Source organism: Rhinopithecus roxellana, chromosome 5 (assembly GCF_007565055.1).
Source record: "Rhinopithecus roxellana isolate Shanxi Qingling chromosome 5, ASM756505v1, whole genome shotgun sequence".
Classification (NCBI taxonomy): Eukaryota; Metazoa; Chordata; class Mammalia; order Primates; family Cercopithecidae; genus Rhinopithecus; species Rhinopithecus roxellana.
The window spans coordinates 126,296,046-126,322,757 of record NC_044553.1 but is presented as its reverse complement, the minus strand read 5'-3'; the positions used below and the strand labels follow the sequence as shown (position 1 = coordinate 126,322,757).

Here is a 26,712-nt window from a genome sequence, read left to right as displayed (position 1 = left end):
TCTCCACTGAAAATACAAAAGTAAGCTGGGCATGGTGGTATGCACCTGTGGTCCCAGCTACTCAGGAGGCTGAGGCAGGAGAATCACTTGAGCCCCGGAGGCGGAGGTTGCAGCGAGCTGAGATCATGACACTGCACTCCAGCCTGGGCAACAGAACAAGATGTAGTGTCAAAAAAAAAGATAGATAGATAGATAGATAGATAGATAGACAGACAGACAGACAGACAGATAGATAATATATACACAGACACACACACACACACACACATATATTTGGGTAATATATATATGACCCACATTTCTTCTGATTTGGATTATCTTCATTTTTCACTTATACTACCATCAGTAGAAATGGCAAATAATTGGTCTTCCTTTGTATGCCTTCAAATTGAACAGCAAGAATAGGTAAGCCAAGGACAATAAAACTTTCCTCAGTAAAAGTCCTTTAAGACGCCGTACCCATTATGCCAGGCCAGGCTAACTCTTCATGATCATCCCGTTCCTTTCCTGGAGCCAGGTGGTTGAACCGATCCAGATGTTCCAACAGGCCACCCAGCAGAGGTACAGCTCCAGCCTCTTGCATGAGACCAGCATTTTTACTGAGCAGAAGCACTATAGAAACTACTAGTTCTGGAAGGAGAACACCTACATTTAAGAAATAATAAGATTTAAATAAGTATTTATCCTATAAAAGCTATTTGTAAACTTGTTCTGTGTTTAAATTATGCTAAGTCACAAAATAAGAAATGTTTGTCCTTCAGCATATTTCTACAGGACTATCTTATATTTTATATCGAGACTGGTATAGCTATCAAACAGAACCCTTTAAATTACAAAAATATTTTCCAAAACACTGTATTTCAATCACAGAACTATGAACTAGAGTCTCCTATTCAGAAAATTACATGTTTATTGATATGTTCATCATCAGGAAAAAAACACTAAAAAATAATGCTCAAACCTCAAAAAGTTAAAACATACCAGGTAATATCAGAATTTTTGAGATCCTTAATGAGGTACCTAATTTTTATTATGCTGTCAAAATAAAATTAGACAATTATCTTTGACCTCATTATTGAAGTATCAATAATGGAAGTATAAATCTAAATTACCAATTATATTTAAAGTGATATGAGTCCCATACCAGCTGGCTTAACAACAGAACTGTCAGTAACTAAAAAAAAACAAAGGTGAAAGGGCAGGAGGACCAGAAAATTTAGAGAGTAAATGCAGGCAGGCTGATCAGGAAAGAAGCCACTTCAGCTTTCACCTATCTCCTAAAACGGTACACAAGCAGGAAACAAAAGGTACCTGTAAAGTCCCCTTCCACAATGCAAGCCACCTCTGCGAAGTGCCGCCAGCTGGTAGAAGCAACGCTGGCTGCCACAGGCAGTATATCTCCAATGTGCGTGCACAGAAGGGCTGTGTACTTCTTCAGCAAGGAGCCAACGCCCATTAGCTCTGGACCTGGAAGAAGGATTGAGAAATTTTCATTTTCACTATTAAAATTTTTCTCTGTAAACAAACTAACTGCTCCATGATGCTACTCTCATCTATACATCTTTTACCCATAATAAATTTCTCAAACAGGAGCCTGTTAACCCTTAGTCTTTGGGCTCCTTCTATATCATGTAACTGGAGGGGCAGTATTTTTATGTCAAGTTTTATACCCTGCACTACAGAGTACCTAGAAATTTTGGGTGTATAAATACTAAAGTCATAATTTAATTTAACGATTTTTTTTTTTTTTTTTTTTTTTTTTACAGACGGGGGTCTCACTATGTTGCCCAGATTGGACTCGAACCCCTGGGCTCAAGTGATCCTCCTGCGTCAGCCTCCTGAGTAGTTAGAACTATAGGCGTGCACCACCACGCCCAGCTCTAAATTTTTAAAACTTTATATCTAGTACATAAATGTTTCCTAAAAGCTTGTAAATTATTCCCAGAAAACAAAGTTAGGCACTTTTCTGCTCCATAAAATCTTCAGTTTTGTCGGGCAGTGGCTCACGCCTGTAATCCCAGCACTTTGGGAGACCGAGGCGAGTGGATCACGAGGTCAGCAGTTTGAGACCAGCCTGACCAACACAGTGAAACCCTGTCTCTACTAAAAAAAAAAAAAAAAAAAAAAAAAAAAAAAAAAAATTAGCTGGGCATGGTGGCAGGCGCCTGTAATCCCAGCTACTTGGGAGGCTGAGGCAGGAGAATCTCTTGAAACCAGAAGGTAGAAGTTGCAGTGAGCCAAGACTGTGCCACTGCACTGTAGCCTGGCCAATGAGAGCAAAACTCCGTCTCAAAAAAAAAAAAAAAAAAACTTCCGTTTTTCTGCCTACATGGTTATTTTCGGTTTTTTTGTTTTTTGGTTTTTTTTTTTGAGATGGAGTTCTCCTGCCTCAGCCTTCAGAGTAGCTGGGACTACAGGCACCTGCCACTACACCCAGCTAATTTTTTGTATTTTTAGTAGAGATGAGGTTTCACTATGTTGGCCAGGCTGGTCTTGAATTCCTGACCTTGTGATCCGCCCACCTGGGCCTCCCAAAGTGCTGGGATTACAGGCGTGAGCCACCGCGCCCAGCCTCCTACATGGTTCTTAATAGCTTTTCAGTCCTTGTGACTTTGTCTTTAAGATGGTCACCTCTTTCTCTTTCAAGCTATCAACTCATCTACTAAACCTGAAAGTTTCCATTATTGACAAGAGCCTAACTCTTCAGAAGGTAATTAAGTTACTTTGGAAAAAAAAAAACAGCCACAAAAATACTAATGGAAACAGCAGACCCTTCCATCCTTGACAGAAAGTCTCATGATGGAGGGCCAGCCGCTGCCCTGGATGCTTGAGGAGGGGAACCATTCCCTCGACAGTGCACAGCACTGAGTACTTACACACCATTCTATTCTTGATCCTCACAGGCTGCCTCAGGGATTATCCCAAGTCTTTGGCCCCATCAGACTTGGTCTAACGTCTAAACTATTAAGCAGAGCTGTAACTGAAACCCAGTCTTCCTCCAACAATTCTTCCCATTCCACCCAGCTGGCTCCCACATGTGACATATGAATAGGCTGCCACTGTTTACTTCCTACATCATGCCAGTCTCCAGCATTCCACAGCACAAGGAACAAACCTGATAAATCTTCTGTAAGACTAAACTGAACTTACAGGATGCTACTACTGATGTCTAAAAAATTTAAATATTAAGACAACAAAATTAAAATATTAACGAGGCTAACACAGAAGGATCTGACTCAAAAAAGTGGAGGCAAAATGAAGCCTCAAAATTGGTGCATTTAGTAGTATAACAACTACACATCTGGGCATATAGGATGGACACGTCGAAAAGCCTAAATTAACCCTCGATCACGTACAAGACACTTTCACATTTTAAGCAACTTACTAGAAATACCTGAGGTCTGACCAATACTTTCTCCTGGATAAAGTTTACTAATAAGCAAACGTTGAAAACGCAGCAACAAATCCAGTGAAGCAGATCTTTCACGACTGTGTTGCTCGAAGTCCAGACATGATGAAATCCGACGGGCAACATCCTTCAATCTGGCCGCAGTCTGACAAGCAATGTTTCTACACAGGAAAAAAGAGGATTACAAAATTAAACAAGTTCTTATATTTAAAAGAAAAAGGGATGGGGTAAATCATGACAAACTAACATCACAAACACAGATCATACATGAAGATGACGTGCAGCTGGCTTCCCTCCCCAAATGTGTCCTGTGTATCTGCAATAAGCACCACCTCAGCCAAAACGGAGCAGAAGGGCATAGAAGACTCAAAAGAGATAATGATGCCTTCGTGCCTCACTAATGTGCGCCTACGGAGCTGTGTGCAGTGGCCCAAACTGCAGAGGATCTTGCTTCAAAAGGAATACTTCTGTATACCCGATGTCTAAGGAATGTAAACATTAAGACAACGAAACTTAAAATCTTGAGGAGGCTAATATAGAAATGTCTGACCCTCTAGAAAGAAAAAACACAGCGTCATTATTTTTTGTCCAAAGCTGCATTTCAAACAGAAACGTGATACTACTCTTCAAGACAAGACTCGCCTGCATTGCCGCATCTGCCTTGCAAGTTCACCTTGAGCCCTTACTCGCAAGCAGCACTGGGGTGGGCCATGCAGCAGGTACTCAGGGCTCAGGGAGTCCGGGAAGAAGACCAAAGCAGGTGCCCAAAGAGCATGGCAGCAACAAAGTAGAAGAGGCTCCAGTTCCAACACTGTGATGTGACTTGAGCCATGAGCCATTGGTAGGTGAGAAGAAAAGAGAAGAAACATACATTCCCAGAAGGTACAGTTAGGAGAGCAGTCAATGTTTCTGGTTCCTTAGCAGAACACCAAGAAACAAGGGCAGGAGAACAAGACAAGGAAGCAAGGGAGAGATGGTGCAGGTAATGGGAGTGTCAGGCTGTGGGACCAGAGGCTGCAATGCCAACCCACCAAGGTTATGAAAGGAAAATAACACTTTCTGTGTGTTTAAGGAAAGTAACTTTTTTTTTTTTTGAGATGGAGTCTAGCTTTGTCACCAGGCTGGAGTGCAGTGACACTATCTCAGCTCACCGCAACCTCTGCCTCCCGGGTTCAAGCGATTCTCCTGCCTCAGCCTCCTGAGTAGCTGGGATTACAGGCATGCGCCACCATGGCCAGCTAATTTTTGTATTTTTTTTTCTTTTGTAGTAGAGACAGGGTTTCATTATGTTACCCAGGATGGTCTCGATTTCCTGACCTCGTGATCCGCCCACCTCAGCCTCCCAAAGCGCTGGGATTATAGGCGTGAGCCACTGTGCCCGGCCTAAGGAAGGTTAACTCTTATATCAGTGTGAAAGCAAATCTGACAGGACAGGGGAACATGGAGGGGAGAAGAGCCAAACCAGGGCCTGGTTCTAGACCCACTCCACCTGTCCCGTTGAGCCAGGAGCACAAGTGGCTCTCTGCACAACACCAAGAGCGAGGACATGCTTTCAGCTCCACTTTAACTCAGGTTCCTAATGTGACAGCAGGCTTGTCAATCCCACTTGGCCCTGTGGCTCACACCAGAAAACACCAGCAGTGTGAGTAAGGACAGAAGCAGGAGACAGAGGAGCCAGGGTCTGGGAATCCCACAGCAACCCACAGGCCCTCATCACACACAGCAAGGATGCACCCTCACTGGGCTCACCACACCATTTGACATCACCTTTCAGCTTCACTACCTGATAACCTGCCTGGATAACCCCACTGTAACACAAGAAACAGGTCTAGAATCTAGCATGTAAGCTACACCTGAAGGAGCAAAAGACAGTAATAAAATACAGTAAAATTTTTTATATGTTTAATATAAAACTTAGAGCCATAATCACAACGTGTGATTCTGATGGGGTTCACTACTTATAAAAACTTCACAGTGCTTTATTTTGAAATGTAAATGGTATTCTGTGGCTCCTTGCCAGCATTTAACTTCACAGCTTATTTTTGGCAAGCAGTGATTTCTTCAACCCACGTTTTCCGAGGGAAAAAAGGACATGAAATATCTCCAAAAATCTCTTCCAATCTTTAGATAAACTACTACTCAACAACTGCATCCGCCAAGTCAACACATTAAGAATCCTTCAATCACAAACACTTAGGTGAGAAAACAGTGTCTATCCATGCAGGAGAGGGGCACATTATCCATGCTTATGAAGACAGCCTCGACTATTGGCTACTTAGAAGTTGTGAATGCATTTTTCTTTTTCTACTTTCCAAAAATGTTGTGAGGTGATAACTATGTTTGTTTCTACTCTTTTTGTTTTGTATTTTTTAAGTAAGTACATCCTTATTATAAATCCGCTGTAGAACCAATGACCCATACAGGACCCCACGTGCCAAAGGAACCAAAAAGTCACACACAGCGAAGATGAAGACACAGGAGACAACCTATGTGGACAGCACAGAGCCACCTGCCCAGGACACCAACGGAGCCACAGGTGCGATTCAAAATGTTCTTAGGTGTATGAATAAATGTGGCCAGGTGCGGTGGCTCACACCTGTAAACCCAAGACTTTCGGAGGCTAAGGCGGGCAGATTACCTGAGGATGGGAGTTCAAGATCACCCTAGCCAACATGCGGAAACTCCATCTCTACTAAAAATACAAAAATTAGTCAGGTATAGTGGCATGCACCTGATGTCCCAGCCACTTAGGAGGCTGAGGCAAGAGAATCATTTGAACCCAGGAGGCAGAGGTTGCAGTGAGCTGAGATTGTACCGCTGCACTCCAGTCCAGGCAACAGACTGAAACTCCATCTCGGGCAGAAAAAAAAATTGTTTCTAGTCAATTAATAAAAGTAAAACACACACACACACACACACACACACACACACAAATAAAACTCATTTTAATAATGGTCAGGCGCGGTGGCTCACGCCTGCAATCCCAGCACTTTGGGAGGCCAAGGCGGGCAGATTACTTGAGGTCAGGAGTTCGAGACCAGCCTGGCCAACATGTAAACTCTGTCTCCACAAAAATACAAAAATCAGCCAGGCGTGGTAGTGTACGCCTGTAGTCCCAGCTGCTCGGGAGGCTGAGGTAGGAGGATCACTTGAACCCAAGAGGCAGAGGTTGCAGTGAGCCAAGATTATGCCACTGTACTCTGGCCTAGGCAACAGAGCAAGACTCCATCTCAAAAAATAAAAATAATTTTAACAATGCATCATACTTATCCCAACAGATTGAAAATATTACCATTTCAACATGAAATCAGTATCAGAAAAATTGTTGAGATATTTTACATAGGTTATTTCATAAGTCCTCAAAAACCATCAGGGTAGCTTACATATGTAGCACATTTCAATTTGGACGATGAAATTTGCATTGAAAATATCTGATCTGCACTTAGACTCATAAAATATACAGTTGATGAAGTAGACTCACATGGCCAAGTTATTCTAAACATACTTAATGCTTTCTAATAATAGAATCAAGTTTTTAAACCTGCATTTTAATTAATAAAAATTAAACAGATAAAATATTCAGTGTCTCAGCTACGATGGACACACTTCAAGTGCTGATCAGCAAACTGTGAGCGCGGCCAGACCGGCCAGTGCAGGCTACACGGCTGCAGCTCAAACAGCACAGCTGCAGCTCAAACAGGCCAGTCTCTCTGCACATGGAAACAGTCTGAGCAAGCAGGAGATGGGGAAAATGGGCACTGTCCTCGTGAGAACAAAGGACCCACAACAGGAACCCTGCACTCGCTCCCTGCCAAAGACACCAACAGCCCATGACACAGCCTCAGAAAACGGAGAGGCATTCAAGAACTTAGAAAAGCACCTCTGGAAAATGCTCACTTTAAAACTTCGCATGTAACCTTACATTTTAATTACAAAGTTTTTAACATCCATGTTGTCCTTTATTCTTAATGAACTCTGTGAAAGTAAACACAGCTTTTATTCTTACTCCTATAGTCACTGTGTTGGAAGTTCATCTATGTGAGCAAGCTGTTGCAACTGAAATTTTCTGAGAACAAATCCCAAGCTCTTTCCATTAACACAAACTATATTGTTTAGTTCTCTTTATTTCCATTTGTTAAAGACCAGAATGTGTGAAATATGCATTATCAGATTAGAAAAACAAAACAAACATCAGAAAAACGTTTTTCAAAATAGCATTTACTAAAATCTATGACAGAAACTAGCTCTAAAACTTCCTATTTCAAAATTTCACTGTGTGTCCACTAAGTTCGTTTTTCTGGCTGTGGACAGCAGGGCCACCCCACGCCCCAGACCCACCATGGCCCCATGGTCAGGCCAGCTGAGAGCTGTGGCCACTGCCCAGGGCTCCCTGCTCTGTGCTCGGCCGCCTGATCCAACTTGCCAGCGGTTTGCTTTCTCTGTGTGTAGAAACTAAAATCAGGGGCCCAAGTTTACAAAAGCAGATTTTTATTAAATAGAGGTACAAACGTGTTTCATTTTCTAATAAATCTCTTTCACAAATGATCTTGCTTTTCCGCTCTTCTTGAGTGATCACTTTTACACAACACTGTCTGACCCTTCTGGCTTCTGCCAAGGTTAGCCTCTGTTCACAGGCCGAGTCTGACTTCTTCCCACCTCCTAGTCTGGCCTTACAAAACAACGCTCATCCTTCTTTCACATTGACTTTAGTTGTGAAAAGAAAAGTTATCTTACACAGTAGTATGTATAACTCTGTAATATATAAAGTGAGGCAATGATAGAACCAGTTTTAAAAATAACCTTCCCATGATGATTTCATTAGCATCCACCTGCTTATTACTAGGAATCTTTTCACATGTTTACTGCACACCCCAATTTCTCTTCTGTGAAAAACTTTTGAGTATCATCATACCCTCCAACTTCTCCTCTCACCTATGTTGAAAAGGATCTGCTCTTTATCCTAACATCTGTCCTAGGTAATTTTCAGAATATTCCCTCCATCACCAAACAAATTTTTGAGATCCTTGTGATAGATTTCACGATCTTAATATGAAAACCAATAATCACCTACTAAAATACAATACAGGTCAGGCACAGTGGCTAACACCTGTAATCCCAACACTTTCAGAGGCCAAGGCAGGAGAATCACCTAAGGTCAGGAGTTTGAGACCAGCCTGACCAATATTTTGAAACCCCGTCTCTGCTACAAATACAAAAATCAGCCAGGTGTGGTTGCAGACGCCTGTAGTCCCAGCTACTCAGGAGGCTGACGCAGGAGAAGTGCTTGAACCCAGGAGGTAGAGGTTGCAGTGAGCCAAGATCATGACACTGCGCTCCAGCCTGGGTGATAGAGTGAGACCCCATCTCAGAAAACAAAAATTTAAAAAAATTAATAAGTAAACAAATAGGCCGGGCGTGGTGGTTCATGCCTGTAATCCCAACACTTTGGGAGGCCAATGCGGGCAGATCACCTGAGGTTGGGAGTTCCAATCCCAACACTTTGGGAGGCCAATGCGGGCAGATCACCTGAGGTTGGGAGTTCCAGACCAGCCTGACCACCATGAAGAAACCCCGTCTCCACTAAACATACAAAATTAGCCGGGTGTGGTGGCACATGCCTGTAATCCCAGCTGCTTGAGAGGCTGAGGCAGGAGAATCACTTGAACTCGGGAAGCGGAGGTTGCGGTGAGCCAAGATCGTGCCATTGCACTCAGCCTGGGCAACAAGAGTGAAATGCTGTCTCCAAAAAAAAAAAAACAAAAAAGTAAATAAATAAAATACAATACAATACAGCTAATACGATGTACCTAAGAAGCTGTTGGATGAGCTGAACCAGAGGCAAACACTGTTTGCCAGAAGACTCACAGATCCCCGTACTAATAAGGTCTTTATCCAATGGAGTCCTGCTTCTGTGAAATGTTGAGGCATTTGCTTCCTGTTCATCAATTTCTTTTTCCTTCTGTGCTTCTTTTCTCGCTTCAATATCCTGTAATTTGTAAACAAAAATTGTTTACAAGTGATCTCATTAGCAGGTGTGAAGGCATACAGGCTGGCTGAGCCCTGACCCTAGTGCCAAGCCATCCCAGCCTCTGTGTGCTACCACACACACCTACCCACAGGACCCCACCTGCCCTGTTGGAAACCCCAACTCGGCCGTGCAGTTTCAAACAGTGTCTTCTTTTTACAGATCCAAGGTCCAGGCTGCCTCTGCTGATTCTCTCCAGCCTCCTTCTGTGAAGTCCCTAAAATCTTTAATCCTGCTACTGGCTCTCACAAACATCCAATGTGATCTGCCCCACACACGCAGCATCCAGCTGCTTTGTAAGGATAAGAAGCTGCTGTAATTCTTACACACACTGGTTCAAATGCAAATGGAAAAGCCACTCTGGGAAACTATGAACACACACTGACCCCAGGACCTAACAAATTCCATTCCAAGTGTTTACCCAAAGGGAGAACGTATGTTCACTAAAGTACTTGTACACAGCACAATCATGGCAGCTCTACGCGGCCAAAAACCAGAAAGCCTGGGCACGGTGGCTCAGGTTTGCAATCCCAACACTATGGAAGGCCAAGGTGGGGGGATCACTTGAGCCTAGGAGTTCGAGACCATCCTGTGCAACATAGTGAAACCTTGTTTCTACAAAAAAATCAAAAAACTAGCCGGGCATGGTGACACGCCTGTGGTCCCTGCAACACAGGAGGCTGAGGTGGGAGGATCATTTGAGCCGAGGAGGACAAGGTGCCGTGAGCCAACATCAGGTCACTGCATCCAGCCTGGGTAACAGAGCGAGACTCTGTCTCAAAAAAAAAAAAAAAAAAAAAAAAAATTACAAAAACCGAAAGCAATTCAATGTCCTTCAACAGAAGAATGAACTAACAAACAGCACTACACCTATAAAATGGAAAACTTCCCAATAATAAAAACCAAGTCACAAGACACACAACAGTGTGAATCTGAAAACCCTTCTCCAAGGCAACGCAGGAAAGAGTGCATCCTCTGCAGTTACATTGCTGCAACACTCAGAGCAGGAAAATGAATCTCATCTGAGGGCAGGGGAGCGTCCTGGCTGCAAGTGCCAAGGGGCACAAGGATCTTTCCGGGTGACGGGAATGGTCTACATGATGGACAGGTTACCTGTTAACTTCACTGAAACAGACAACATGCAGGATTTCGTCACAATTAAATCGTATCTCAATAATTGTTTAAATTAGCACATAAAAGAATTTAAATTTGGCCGGGCGCGGTGGCTCAAGCCTGTAATCCCAGCACTTTGGGAGGCCGAGACGGGCGAATCACGAGGTCAGGAGATCGAGACCATCCTGGCTAACACGGTGAAACCCCGTCTCTACTAAAAATACAAAAACTAGCTGGGCGAGGTGGCGGGCGCCTGTAGTCCCAGCTACTCGGGAGGCTGAGGCAGGAGAATGGCGTAAACCCGGGAGGCGGAGCTTGCAGTGAGCTGAGATCTGGCCACTGCACTCCAGTCCGGGCGACAGAGCGAGACTCCGCCTCAAAAAAAAAAAAAAAAAAAAAAAAGAATTTAAATGTAAAAAAATACTTGGATATGATAAAAGTTGAGTGTTTTACTGTTTTCAGTTATTCTTCCCATGTGTGAACGTGGTATTTCCGATCTCAGAGAACCACCAGGTCACGTGTGCCTCCAAGGCCATACCTGGATCTCTGCAGTAATGGCTGCGTGTAAGGCTGACTCCAACCCTCCATCAGCCATCAAGCTGCCCACCAGAAGATCAATCATGAATCGACGACCTGGACTTACGTTCACGTCATTGCCTGAAACTGAAATAGAAAGTGTGTGCCAATTTGAGTGAAATGCCATCACCTCCCAGCACCTGACCCATGCCCTCTCCTGTTCCTTCCCCAAGCCCACCTGCGCAGGGCAGGAGAGCAGAGAGTGCCCGGGCCCGCTCCTCGGCGGTGGGCAGCAGCACGGACCAGCCACTCTGCAGCATGGACTGGGCAGCCGACTGCACGGTGCTCAGCATGCCCACGCTGCTGGCCAGGGTCACCACCGTCTGCTTCAGGCTGTTCAGGAGGACGCTGCCCAGACCTAAACCAAGGAATTCCGGGTCAACCTGGTGACTAATGGCAGCATGCAACTGAAAGGAGAAAAACAATTTTCACTTAGAACCCCTAAAAATGAATGAATTTCAAAGTCTTATTAAACTCTGAATAAAACTCACTTTGAAGTATTATTTAAATAACCAAATTTTTAAAAACAGGTACAGTCTCGGCTCACTGCAAGCTGCGCCTCCCGGGTTCACGCCATTGTCCTGCCTCAGCCTACGGAGTAGCTGGGACTATAGGCGCCGCCACCCCGCCCGGCTAATTTTTTGTATATTTAGTAGAGACGGGTTTTCACCGTGTTAGCCAGGATGGTCTGGATCTCCTGACCTTGTGATCCACCCGCCTTGGCCTCCCAAAGTCCTGGGATTACAGGTGTGAGCCACCGTGCCCGGCCCAGATCACGTTTTTTAGCCTCACGTCCATTATTAGCGCATTACAATCTTACTTTAAAATACTTCACTGAACAGGCTAAAACCCAGGCCCTTCAAAATACATAAGCCTTCTTACAAACTCCTAAGACACTTACAAAAGGAGCAAGAAGAAGGGAAATCATGAATACCTGAAGTCGTAGAAGATTCAGCATTGCCACGGCCACGCACTCTTTCTCCTGGGGCGGGGGCCAGTCCGCGGAGCCGTCCATCCCCTCACTCACCTGCCGCAGCAGGAGATCCAGCTGCTCAAAAGTCATTGAGCAAATGTCCACCACAAAAGGGACACGGAGGCCAATGGACCACTCAGAACACGATGACCAGGCAAAGCTCTAAGAGGAAACGCGACAATCTAAAATGAATCTCCAAATGCAGCTGCTGGTCTGTTCCACAGGAGTCCCCAGCATGTGTGATGGAGCCGCCTTATATTATCACCTACCATCCCTCTAACCGCCCAGTCCAAAGGCATTCATGGGTGTCTAGCTCACACACTGTCAGCTTCCAATTTTCCCGCCCATTTCACTAGCCCCATCTCATTTGGCCATACCTAAAAAAGTAAAAGCATTTTTAACAATCTTTTCACTCTCACAATGATTAATGCACATTAATGGATGGCAGTGAGGATCTCCATCCACTTGAAGTGGTATAACAGCAACTCTAACTAGACAATCAATTGTTAGATGCATATAACTCACACACTACATTTCACAGTGAGAGAACAAGCAATTGGCAAGCATCTAGAAGAACTGTAGAACACTATCAATAAACTGGATCTAATTTATACAACACTTCACCCAACAACAGCAAAATACATACACTTTTTTTTTTGAGACGGAGTCTCGCTTTGTCACCCAGGTTGGAGCCTCAGCCTCCCAAGTAGCTGGGACTACAGGTGCCCGCCACCAAGCCTGGCTAATTTTTTTTGTATTTTTAGTAGAGATGGGGTTTCACCATGTTAGCCAGGATGGTCTCCATCATCTGACCTCATGATCCACCTGCCTTGGCCTCCCAAAGTGCTGGGATTACAAACGTGAGCCACCGCGCCCAGCCATACATATACTTTTTAAGCACATACAGAATGTTCGCTAAGAGAGAACATATCCTGAGACATAAAACAAATCTTAACAAATTTAAAATAAATGAAATCATATACAGTTTGCTCTCCATTCACAATGGTATTAAACTAGAAATCATGAACAGAACAATCTACACACACTCAAAAACTGAACAACATACTTAATAATCCATGGGTCAGTCCGGGCACAGTGGCTCACGCCTGTAATACCAATACTTTGGGAGGCCAAGGTGGGGGGATCACCTGAGGCAAGGGGTTCAAGACCAGCCTGGCCAACATGGAGAAACCCCATCTCTACTGAAAATACAAAGAAATTAGCCAGGCATGGTAGCGGGCACCTGTAGTTACAGTCAATCAGGAGGCTGAGGCAGGAGAATCGCTTGCATCTGGGAGACAGTGGTTGCAGAGACCCAAGATCAGGCCATTGCACTCCAGCCTGAGCAACAAGAGCGAAACTCCAGCTCAGAAAAAAAAATAATAATAATAATCCATGGGTCAAAAAACAATTCTCAAGAGAAATTAGAAAATATTTTGAACATAAATTGAAACACACCAAAATTTGTGGGTTTGATTAAAGCACTGTTTAGAGGAAAATTTACAGCATCAAATCATTATATATTACAAAAAAAGGTAAGTCTAAATCAGCAATTTACGTTTCCAACTTAAGAAACTAGAAAAAGACCAAAGTGAACACAAAACAAGCCATAGGGACAAATGACAAGATAAAAGCAGAAATCGATGAGATTGAAAGCAAAAAAAACAAGGGAACAATTAATGAAACTAAAAGATTGTTCTATGAAAAGATCAACAAAATTGAAAAATGCTAGAAAAACTGACAACGAAAAAAACAGAAAAGATACAAATTATCAGCATCAGGAATGAATGAAGGGACATCGCCCCAGGCGCCACAGACTTCAGACGGTTAGCAGGAGAATACTGAGGAGAACCTGACACGTACAAATCAGACAACATAGATGAAGTAAAGCAGTGTGTGAGTGCCACAAACCAGGAAAATCCTCCCGGAAACAAACAGGTCACCTGAATAGTTCTATATCGATTAAAGAAATTGAAGTTGAAAAATCTTTTCTTTGTTTGTTTTTTTTTTTGAGACGGAGCTTCACTCTTACTGCCCAGGCTGGAGTACAGTGGTGCGATCCCCACTCACTGCAATCTCCGCCTCCCGGCTTCAAGCGATTCTCCTGCCCCAGCCTCCTGAGTAGCTGGAACTACAGGCGCATGCCACCAAGCTCGACTAATTTTTTGTATTTTCAGTAGAAACGGGGTTTCACCATGCTAGCCAGGCTGGTCTCAAACTCCTGACCTCTGGTGATCCGCCCGCCTCGGCCTCCCAATGTGCTTACAGGCGTCAGCCATCGCGCCCGGCGTAAAATCTTTTAGAAAGAAATCTCCAGGCTCAGATGGATTCAAAAACATGTAAAGAAGAAATAACACTAATTCTACACAATCCCTATAGGAAATGGAAAAGGAGGGAACACATGCCAATACTTTGTATGAGGTCAGCTTTCCCAACTGAAAGTCAGACAAGATAGTATAATACAAAGAAAAAAACCACAAACCAACATCCCTGATGAGCATCGACAGAAAAATCCTCAACAACATGTTAGCAAGTCAAATTTAGCAATATAGAAACAGAATGGGGCCAGGCGCGGTGGCTCACGCCCGTAGTCCCAAAACTTTGGGGTGGCAAGGAGGGTGGATCATGTGAGGTCAGGAGTTGGAGACCAGGTTGGCCAACATGGTGAAACCCCATCTCTAAAAAAAAAAAAAAAATACAAAAATTAGTCAGGCATGGTAGTGCACACCTGTAATCCCAGCTACCCAGGAGGCTGAGGCAGGAGAATTGCTTGAACCCAGGAGGCACAGGGTGCAGAGAGCTGAGATTGCACCAGTGCACTCCAGTCTGGGTGATAGAGTGAGACTCCGTCTCAGGGAGGAAAAAAAAAGAAATAGAGTAGTAAATTGTGGCCAAGTGATGTTTACACCAGTAACACAAGGCTTGGTCAGTATTTAAAAATTAGGCCAGTGCAGTGTCTCTCGTCTGTAATCCCAGCACTTTGGGAGGCCAAGGCAGGTAGATCACTTGAGCTCAGGAGTTCAAGACCAGCCTGAGCACATAGGTGAAACCCCGTCTCTACTAAAAATACAAAAAACTAGCCGGGCGACGTGGCGGGCGCCTGTAGTCCCAGCTACTAGGAAGGCTGAGGCAGGAGAATGGCGTGAACCCGGGAGGCGGAGCTTGCAGTGAGCTGAGATCTGGCCACTGCACTCCAGCCTGGGCGGCACAGCGAGACTCTGTCTCAAAAAAAAAAAAAAAAAAAAAAAAAAAAAAGACCAGCCTGGGCAACATAGTGAAACTCCATCTCTAAGAAAGGAAAAAAAAAATGTTTAAGAAAAAAAAAGTAAAAATCATCAATGTCATACACCATACTAACACACTAAAGAAGGAAAACTGCAGGGCCATTTCATTTGAGAAGATTAAAAGCATTTAACAAATTTTAACATCCATTCAGGAATTTTTAAAAGCTTCTAAAAGGAGAAATTAAAGAAACTGCCTTAATCTGGTAATAAGGCATCTACATAAACACCTGCAGCTAACATCACAGTGGATGGTGAAAGACTGAACTGCCTTCCCCTACAGTCAGGGGCAAGGCAGGGCGCCCACTGTCACCTCTCCTAGTCAGCTTCACACTGCAAGTCCTGGCCAGGGCAATCAGGCCGGGAAAAGACATAAAAGGAAAGCAGATTGGAAAGGAAGAAATGAAACTGCCCCTCTATACAGATAGCATAATTGTTCATGAAGAAAACTCAAGGAAACTACAATGAAGCTCGTAATAAATGAGTTTAGCACAACTGCAGGACGTAAGAACAACAAAGAAAACTCAGTGGTATCTTCTATATACTGGTAATGAACAACTGGAAACCAAAATCCTCCAAAATACCAAATCAAGCTCTATATTCAGTACCTGGGCAGGCCCACAGGCAATTCCCAGTATGTGTTTGGTGTCCAGTCCCGGCAATGCCGCAGGTTCTGGCTTGGTCACGCGCAAGGTGTCAAAGTGCTGGCACTGGTCGTTGCTCCCTGAGCTGTGGACCTCGCTGTCCTCAGTCAGAGCCAGGCAGTGGGTGGAGCCAGCAGCCACATCAATCACCTTCTTCCCTACAAGGAAAGAGGGTTGCAGATGCAGCTTCAAGCCTAGGACTTCTGCTGCAACAAAGGTATTTCCACTAGGTCATTCAGGTCAGAGAGCTTTTAACATTAACTTCTTGAGGGTAATCTGTTGCTTTAATATTAAGTACAATTCATTTGCTTTTGGTGTGTTATTTAAACTCCTCTATTTTGTCAGCTACAATTTGTTAGGACCCATAGCCTACAAAGATCATAATGCTAGGATACAAAAACGATCTGTTCTTTTTTCTCCTCCTCATTCAGATTTTCATTCAGAGAGGAACAATGTGCTTTTAATTAACTATTAGCATATTCTCCCATCCCAGATGTAACAATGCACAGCACACTCTTCACTGAGGAAGGCTTCCTAAGAAAAACCTATTGTTCTCTCAGAGTTAGGTGATATCAATATTTAAAACATTGTTTCTATTTAAACACTTAGAAAAATATTCTATTTTTCCTTGCTATAAATCTAACAGGGTCAACACAAAGGGTGTTGCTCAGAAAGGTCAACACATAAAACAATTCAGCTGAAAACCACACTGCAGTAAGGGGAACAATTCTATCCTGGGAACTTACCATAAGTTAACATCAGCAAGAAAAAAAGGTGTTTATCAACAGTGATGTAAATACTCTGAAAGTAAAAGATTTCTATAATGACCGTCGTAGCTTTCCTATACTGATGTAGGGGAATATAAACAAGAAGGCACATGAAATTCAAACACCATTCAATGACACAGAGGAAACTTATTACTCTGCCACTTATCTCAGAAGCTCAGAACACAATACATACCGTATGGGCACACAAAATTCTCAGTCATCAATATATTAACATGCGTTAAAACAAAACCAATGGAGAAAGGAACTGGCAAGTCTCACTTAGAAGTTTCCACTTCCAAACCCACTTGGTAAAGAAGCAAACATACAAAGAATGTGTGTAGTACCAGGACCCAACGAACTACAGCCCCCACACAGAGCGCAGCCCAAGGCCTGCTTCTGTGAAGACGCTGGTGTTGGAACACAGCCAGGTCCACCTGCTTCAAATACAATCTGGCCCTTTAAGAAAAAGGCTGCCCACCCCTGAGAGAGAGAACCCTAAAGAGTCCATCTGATGTACCTCTCACTGCCCTTTTCCCTTCTTCCCTACTTTTTTGTCGGCTTGCCTGCCCTTCACCAGTTCTCGACTAGGATGAAGACTACCTCCCAACCACTAGGCCAAGTGGTACAGAAAAGTCCAGTTTTACCTTAGAAAAATCCCTCCACCATTTTAGTTTTGATGGGCCCCCACCACAACTTCCTGCAGCATAACATCCCTAGCAAGAACACCACAAAAGAATTTCAGGGTCTTCTTGCGGAGGCTCCCATCCTCTCTGCCTGCACCCGCAGCCCACACTGAAGGCGCCGGCACTCATATCTACACACCTCGGCTTCCATCTGTTCCCTCCAACCACAATGCACGCTGGACACCTTTGCAAATGAGCAAGCAGGAATCACCCACCAAGGACGAGTTCACATCAGAGCGTCCCAGGTGGGCCCAATCCCACCTGCCAATGTGGCCCCACAGCACAACGCACCCTCACGGTCTCAGTGTGTCTGCAGTACAAGTACAGGTGACCTCATCACGCAGAGGGAACCCTTCCAGAGTCCAGCCTGCTGAGTGATGCATGGGTGCCTGCCACAGAAAGTAGCGATGTTTGTAAAACTCAATGGGTTTACATTGCAATTGGAAAGAGTAATTCAACTCATTTTGTAATAGAGACATACCCACTTTCCAATTGGTATGAACACCTATACCAAGCTGGCAGTCAAAGTTTCTAATGACAGTCCATTCACGGAATGTCAGGTTAAGAACACAAAACCTGCAAACTTTAAAAGATTACTAAAGAAATTGTCCTGAAGGGTTTTAACAGTTTATGTTTGCACTCACCTTGCAAGCCTTCTAAGAGTTTTGGATAACGAACATGTTCCTCTGTTCCATGTCCAAGTCTCTGGTTGTCACCTTTTCCCCATGAATAAACTTGGCCATCTTTCGTCAAAGCAATGGAAAACTGACTTCCACAGCGGACTTTGACCACATCCAAGTCTTGAAGCTTTTCAATCAGCTTTGGGGTTTTGCAGCCATCACTACCACCTCTGCCCAATTTCCCATAATCACCATCTCCCCAAGACCACACTTGCCCTAAAAAATACAAATGCATTTTAAGTAACAACAACTCTGCATTTTAGTGAAAAACTTTAAATGACTGAAAATAATATAATGAAAAACGCACACTAATCTAGACCACCCATGTATATAGTTAACACTACAAGGGTGGCCACTGAGCAAATGAAACCTAGTTGATGCTTGAGGTTGGTATAGAAGCAATAAAGAAAGGGAAAGCTGAGTCTCCTTTTGTTTTCATTCCATGAAAAACCAAGTCCTGACTCTCACTAGCCTGGGCTCAATGTTCACTGCTTCACGGAACCAAAGGCCCACTGCCTCCATAACACACAGTAACTGGGGACCAGCACACTGCAGATGCTTGCGGACTGCCCTCCCGTCTGCCTGCCTGCTTCTGTTGCCACCACGATGACCACTGGTCAGCCGTACCACTGTACGTGTTCCCAACTGCATATATCAGCATAATTATGTAAGTTGACTAAATATTACATAAAGGGATAAAATGCAATTGCAAAAGTAAATATTTTTATTTTTACTGTGAACACTAACCTGAAAACTATGCAAAAACTTAATGAAAGTGAACTGCTAAAAAACAAAATTGTTAGGCTGGGCACGGTGGCTCACGCCTGTAATCCCAGCACTTTGGGAGGCTAGGACCGGCAGATCACTTGAGCCCAGGAGTTCGAGATCAGCCTGGGCCACATGGTGAAACCCTGTCTGTACTAAAAATACAGAAATTAGCCAGGCATGGTGGTGAACATCCATAATCCAGCTGAGGCATGAGAACTGCTTGACCCCGGGAGGTGGAGGTTGGAGTGAGCCGAGACTGCACCACTGCACTCCAGCCTGGGTGACAGAGCGAAACTCTGTCTTACAACAACAAAAGTGAAATTACATAAAGGTGAAAACTGTAAAAGATCAGGAAAAAGAAACCAGAGAAGACATCAGATTGCTCCACAAGTTCCCACATTCTATTTTGTAACAACTAAAGATAGGCAAATATTTTCCTCAACGATCAGATGGTAAATATTTTTAGCCTCTGTGGGCTTTCTGTCCCAACGACCCAGCTGTGCCACTGTCACAGGAAAGCAGCCACAGACAATAGGTAAATGAGTGGGCAGGCCTGCACACCAATACAACTCCACCTGCAAAAGTAGGCCGACCCCAAGTGAACCGGAAACTGGAGATGACACACTATGACGTGGTCAATGAAAGCAGCACAGCAGACCTGCACACAGAGATCAGAGTGTGCACTTTCACACGCTGTGCTGAAAATTCTGCTGTTCACGTAGCACGCCTGGCTATTTCCCACTGTCCCTCAAGGCCAGACTGCAGGGTAGTATACTTCTACCGTAAGAGTCGCCTCAGAAAATAACAGCACAGCAGGGACACTTCCCTACAAGATCTGCACCAAAGAAACACCAGTGTGAGGAAGACAATGTCCGCAGCCTGTTCAAGGCAGTTTACTCAACATATCATCACAAACTTCAACTAAAGTAGCAACTACACTAAAGAATGCAAGGCTAATCTCCTAACACAGCTCAGACCTCACAAAACTTTCAACCAGGAGATATATTAAGGTCTATCACTCACTCGATATCGATAGATATTTTAAAATGACAAGATGTCAGATTGAAAGCTTGACAGCAGGAGCCTTTCAGAGGATACCATCTTTGCTCTAGGACTCACAGAAGCAGAAACAAGATGACTCTGACAATGTCTGTCCCAGCAGTGGCAGCGGGACCTATGCATACAGGGAAGTATCTGAAATGATTTTTCATCTTTGACCTAAGAAATGCCCAAAAGTCACTCAATTATCTACTGCCATTCAACTTCTGCAGGAGAGAAAGCAAGCTGACAGGTACCCAGCTGATTTAACAGAAAGACTCCACAACGCCAGAGAAACACAAGATGCCAAGGACAGACCCCCACAATACTGACAGACGAGTCGTTTCTAAAAAATTAATGTGACTTTAACCATCAAACCTCATCACGTACCCTTGAAAAAAGATGAGGATGATCTCAGTTAGGAACACAACCACAAAAGCAAAATTCAAAGCAAGCAGATACCGCAGCGTCAGACTATAGAACACGGAAAGACTTAGCAGGAATTACCACAGGGAATCAAGAGTGGCCGAACGTTAAGAAATGTAATAATACTAACCAGAGATAATTCAGTGTCAACCATTCCATTCTAATTCTCATTCTGAAAAAATAAAATGCCCACACAGGAATGGCGGCAGCTGCTAACCAGCTGACAGGCCCCAGGCAAACAAGCCCAGTAACCAGCAGGGTCTCTTCACCAATGCCACTGAGCCCCACACCCTGGTGGACGACAGGGTGGGCGGCCTTGTGAGGCCTACTGTACTCATCTCACTTCCTCCAGGGAAGCTGCCATGCATGTCCTCGAGGGCCTGTCCAGGGTGGCAAGAGCTCTACATACCGTTCTCAGTGACAGCCAGGGTTTGAGCGTCCCCACTCCCACACGCCACATCGATGACCTTCAGTCCTTTAAGCCCAGCTACCAGCATCGGAATAGCCTCGTCCTCACTGGAGCCTTCAAAGAGATAAGACGGCCGTTACTAAGTCCTGTAAGAGGCCACCTCCTGCTGCATGCTCCCATTCATGCAGGGCAGACGTACCGTGGCCCAGCCGGCCATAGTTCCCGCGGCCCCAGGTGTACAGCTCCCCCTCGGCAGTGATGGCCGCGCTGTAAGTGCTCCCGCAAGCGATGTGCACCACGTGCTTCCCGGCCTGCTTTCCAGAGAAGGCGGAGATCACCTTAGGCTCCTCCAGAGGCCTTGGGGAGGAAGGGAACAAACATGAATGCCCTTCTTCTTGGTGTTATTTCTTATTAGTGTTAGCAAAGGAAATTCACTACCCAATTTAGACCACCACAGCATCAGGCCAGTTTCACTTCCAGGTACCTTATAAAATAAGGAAGAGAGAATTCCAAAACCTAACACCTTCATGACTTTTTGTTAAGTTGGAACCCGATGCCAAGCATGGTATCCAGTAGAAATATAAAAACAGTGTTTGTTAAAGACTTGAACCATAGGCCGGGGGTGGTGGCCCACCCCTATAATCCCAGCACTTTGGGAGGCCAAGGCAGGTGGATCCAGGAGTTCGAGACCAGCCTGGCTAACATGGTGAAATCCTGTCTCTACTAAAAATACAAAATTAGCTGGGCATGGTGCAGGTGACTGTAATCCCAGCTACTTGGGAGGCTGAGGCAGGAGAATCGCTTGAACCCAGGAGGCAGAGGTTGCAGTGAGCTGAGATCGCCCCATTACACTCCACTTTGGGCAACAAGAACAAAACTCCATCTCAAAAAAAAAAGAGACTTGTAAAGTCCATTGCAACTTAATTCACAATGGCTCAAAACCATGGTCCAGGCCGGGCGCAGTGGCTCAAGCCTGGAATCCCAGCACATTGGGAGGCCGAGACGGGCGGATCACGAGGTCAGGAGATCGAGACCATCCTGGCTAACACGGTGAAACCCCGTCTCTACTAAAAATACAAAAAACTAGCCGGGCGAGGTGGCGGGCGTCTGTAGTCCCAGCTACTCGGGAGGCGGAGGCAGGAGAATGGCATAAACCTGGGACGCGGAGCTTGCAGTGAGCTGAGATCCGGCCACTGCACCCCGGCCCGGGCGACAGAGCGAGACTCCGTCTCAAAAAAAAAAAAACAAACCATGGTCCATCTGCAACAGAAGGAATGAATTACCCATATACCCAACAACGTGGTTGGATCTCAAGACATCAAGCCAAGTGAAAGACGCCAGAAATAAAACACCATACACTGTACCGCTTTGTTTATATTAACTTATGGAAAAGACAAAATAATAACAAGACAGGGCAGAGCAGAGGTTGTCAGGAACTAGAGGTGGGAAGTGGGGATCAACTCAAAGGGTACAAACAGGGCCCTGGAAGCGACGGGCACGCCCCATGTCTTGATGGTGGTGACTCCCCAGCTGAGTGCACTTGCCAAAACCCATCCAACTCTACATCCGAAACTCAGTCATCTGGTTGTACGTAAGCCTCATAAAGCTGACCAACATTTACATGTATTTGTTACATGAATGTGGATGGAATGAAGCCAGCACTCGGCAATCTGTACTTTACAAATGAAAAGTATGAGGCAGTGGGGATGAGGGTAGAGAAGTCTTATTAGTCGAAGAAATTGCAAAGTTAGCAAAATATCCTATTCTTCGGATCCAGAATATATTCCTAGGATGGATGATATTTTCTTGAGAATCTACAGAAGCCAGGCCTCTCCAAAGACATGGTTTTACTCACTTTGTGACCTATTAGTTTGCAAAATACACACACACAGTGGCACAGGTGCACACAGGGACAGCCCAATGACTCTAGTCCAGTACAACCTCTCCCTTATTCAGCTTAAGTTTCAACTTCCCCAAAAGGTTATCTCCAGCTTCTGTCATCTGCACTGATCTCTCTTTCTTCCTTGAAGTCCTAGAATAAGGAATGAGTTACTCATCCCAGCACTTACTCTCCGCTGAGAATTGCTTTACTATAAAATATTTTATACAAAGTCAGTTATAAATACCATAAAGGAAGTAAGCAGACATACCACCCCGTCCTGTACTTCGATGCCTTTCAAGTCCAGTGAACCCCATGTCAATCCCAGCCCTTAGGATCCAGTGTGAGAGTAACAGCTATAAATTCCATGCAGATCGGCCGGGCGCGGTGGCTCAAGCCTGTAATCCCAGCACTTTGGGAGGCTGAGACGGGCGGATCACGAGGTCAGGAGATCGAGACCATCCTGGCTAACACGATGAAACCCCGTCTCTACTAAAAAATACAAAAAAGGCCGGGCGCGGTGGCTCAAGCCTGTAATCCCAGCACTTTGGGAGGCCGAGACGGGCGGATCACGAGGTCAGGAGATCGAGACCATCCTGGCTAATACGGTGAAACCCCGTCTCTACTAAAAAATACAAAAAAACTAGCCGGGCGACGAGGCGGGCGCCTGTAGTCCCAGCTACTCGGGAGGCTGAGACAGGAGAATGGCGTGAACCCGGGAGGCGGAGCTTGCAGTGAGCTGAGAGCCGGCCACTGCACTCCAGTCTGGGTGGCAGAGCAAGACTCCGTCTCAAAAAAAAAAAAAAAAAAAAAAAAAAATATATATATATACAAAAAACTAGCTGGGCGAGGTGGCGGGCGCCTGTAGTCCCAGCTACTCGGGAGGCTGAGGCAGGAGAATGGTGTAAACCCGGGAGGCGGAGCTTGCAGTGAGCTGAGATCCGGCCACTGCACTCCAGCCCGGGCGACAGAGCCAGACTCCGTCTCAAAAAAAAAAAAAAAAATTCCATGCAGATCAATCTTTTCTTTTTCACTCGTTTTACAACATTTGTCTGAATCCCTTACAACACTGTCAGGGTTGGGCTGTGCTGAGCTTGGCATACACGCACCGCAGGATACACATCACTCTGCCAGTTTGGGATCTTCCCAGCAGATGCTGTCGACAATGATGCCCTCAACTCCACCCTGAGGTGTGCGTGGGCCATGCCCTGCAGGCTCCTCTCAAGGGACACAAGGGCTTATTTCAAGCTCTGCACTGCCCACTCCGTGCTCAGGACTCCGGACCGCATGAAATGGGCTTGCTGCGTTGGTCTGTACATACATCCTTCATTTAAACCTAATGCCAAACTTCCACACACAACGGCAAAGTACAAGAGGGTTCCCATCACTCCATGGGGCTGGCAGACCTCTCAATTTTTACAACCTGGCATTTGTAACAACTTTCTATTTTATTTCTGTTCTTTCACAATAAAAGGTTCAACTGAATAGGATAATATTAGGAAGAAACTGCTAATTTTCGTTCCTGTAAAAATAATCTAATGGTTCAAGGAAAGGGTGACAACCTTATCTATGGGAGACAGGGTGAACTGTTTGTGAATGAAGGAACAGTGCTGTGGGATTTGTTTTGGCAAACTCCACAGTGGGGATGCAGTTTAAGTAGAGACAAGGCGGCCAAGGCTGCACGGGGTGGACAAAAGCAGGAAGGCCGATTCCTGTTGCCTTACACACATGGGCAGAGCTCCTATAAGCCATCACCAAGGAGGCAGCATATCGTAGTGTCTCGCTCCAACCCAGCGCTACACGTCAGGTCAGCTGGCAAACACCTGGACACACTTCTGCACTCCAGCCTGTTTAGGATATGGCAACATAAAAGAGGAGTGTGTCCCCTACAGGAATGAGCAATACATACACAGTGTCCCCATGGCCCAGCCGTCCGCCGTCCCCACAGCCCCAGGAGTACACCTCTCCAGTGGCAGCCAAGGCCAGGTAGTGGTGACCATCAGAATGCGCAGCAATTTTTACAATGTTTCTGGACGCAAGGCCTTGGACCAGCTGTGGGGCCTAAAAAAGGAAAAATATGAAGAAAAGTAGTCATCAGTTCAAGGAAAATGAAACCAGCGCAGCTCTCCTTTATCATGTATCCCCGAGCAACGCCTGCTCTAACTGAAAGTGGGGCACAAGTCTCTGGGGGCTATAGGGCAGGCTCTCCAGCCCTTCCCACCCAGCACCAACAGAACAGCGGGCAGCCTTCAAGTGTGCCGCGGCAGGACCAGATGCGATGCAGGGGCAGGGCAGGCTAGCCCCGTGCCACAGAGACATGCAGCTGACAGGGAGGAACACCTCGCTTTAATGAAAACATGCCATGTCCCAATTTGCCACTATCCCCATGAGGCCCAATTCCCTCATCGGTCACCTGCCTGGCCACAAAGTCAAATGAGTTTACATGTGGAAAGTGAGTTTACAAACAGAAATTTCATGATTACCAATGAGTTTCACTGTAAGGACTTCCTAATCTTCACAATCCAAATCTTGACAATATTAAAACTGAGATTATTAAACATAATATACAATAAACAGAAACTTAATCAATCTTCAGAAATCACATGGCTGAAAGAAACCCCACAGTTTGTGCATCTGCAGTACAGACCCTGCCCCGCAAGGGAACACTGCAGGCACAGTGCCCCGAACACTCACCAGTGTGTCACTATTGTAGGCCTGTGTGTACACACGGCCATTACGTGACAGAATCAGGAAGCGTTTCTCTGCACAGGCAATCTGTGTGACTCCCAGGTTGGCCAGGCCTTCGCATTGGATCGGACCAATCACATTGGCATAGTATTTCCATCCTATTAACCCCCAACCTATGACCTCTTGCAATGATCCCTGTAAGAAAGTAAACGTTTTCTTTTACAACAGCAACAAACAAAACAAAACAAAACAAAAATGGCTGGGAGTAACACTGAGATATTATAAGACAAAAACAAAGCAAATAAAGAGAAAATACGCAGATTCAAAACATCAAAATAGCTGGTACCGTGCTGTATTACCTCATTTAACAGGTATGATGAAGCAACTGAACAGGTTATTTTTCCATTTCCATCGCATTTCATTTTAACAGAGCTCACTAAAAAGTAGTATCAATGGCCCTTAAATACTAATATACTTTAAAATGCTCAAACTACATCAGGGTCACCATCTTGTGCTTTAGGAGGCAAAATCCCAAAAGCCCACACGCGAGGCTGGGAGACCAGCATCCGTGTTGGTGGTGAGAGAAATCAAGTGCAGGAGCAACCTGGTGACAACCAGCCCACACTAGGTGCATCCCCACCTGCGCATGGGAACGGGCACACACGCGTGCACACATGGAGCACACGTGTTCCAGGGCAGGCCCTGCAGCACTATTTGTGTTTGTTGTTATTGTTGTTGTTTGAGATGGAGTTTCACTCTTGTTGCCCAGGCTGGAGTGCAACGGTACAATCTTGGCTGACCGCAACCTCTGCCTCCCAGGTTCCAGCGATTCTCCTACCTCAGCCTCCCGAGCAGCTGGGATTACAGGCATGTGCCACCAAGCCCGGCTAATTTTTGTATTTTTTAGTTGAGATGAGGTTTCTCCAAGCTGGCCGGGCTGGTCTCAAACTCCCAACCTCGGGTGATCCGCCCACCTAGGCCTCCCAAAGTGCTGGGATAACAGGCGTGAGCCACCGCACCCGATCCTCAGCACTACTTGTATAGCAACACTGTGGCAGTAAGCCCAAGTGTCCACCAATAAGAGACTCACTAAAGAAAGACACATAAAAGACATATCCACACACCGAAGACTAAGCTACTTTATAAAAACAAATAGTGACACTCTCATAAAGTACTCCAGTATATATCTGGTAAAAAAAAAATAAGCAACACAAGTAATGCAACATGCTACCACTAGGTACTCATTCCAGAGAACAAGGAGGTTACAAAGGAGACTGAAAAGTGAGAGGGAGCAGGTGGGGAACTGGGTAGAAGGGGTGGGCAGGGGAAGCGATAGTGTGTCTCTGCCTAGTT

At 45.1% G+C, this 26,712-nt stretch overlaps 1 protein-coding gene across 1 annotated transcript in view; it reads right to left on the bottom strand.

Moving 5' to 3' along the window:
- Window positions 1–26,712, bottom strand: part of LOC104661520 (E3 ubiquitin-protein ligase HERC2-like) — a 228,152-nt gene that overhangs the window by 140,138 nt on the left and 61,302 nt on the right. The window contains 13 exon segments of the mRNA XM_030931658.1: window positions 460–645; window positions 1,312–1,467; window positions 3,386–3,570; window positions 9,217–9,395; window positions 11,086–11,210; window positions 11,302–11,530; window positions 12,058–12,258; window positions 15,986–16,179; window positions 18,116–18,367; window positions 20,793–20,906; window positions 20,992–21,149; window positions 24,581–24,732; window positions 25,366–25,554. Coding sequence (XP_030787518.1) covers window positions 460–645; window positions 1,312–1,467; window positions 3,386–3,570; window positions 9,217–9,395; window positions 11,086–11,210; window positions 11,302–11,530; window positions 12,058–12,258; window positions 15,986–16,179; window positions 18,116–18,367; window positions 20,793–20,906; window positions 20,992–21,149; window positions 24,581–24,732; window positions 25,366–25,554 — 2,320 coding nt within the window.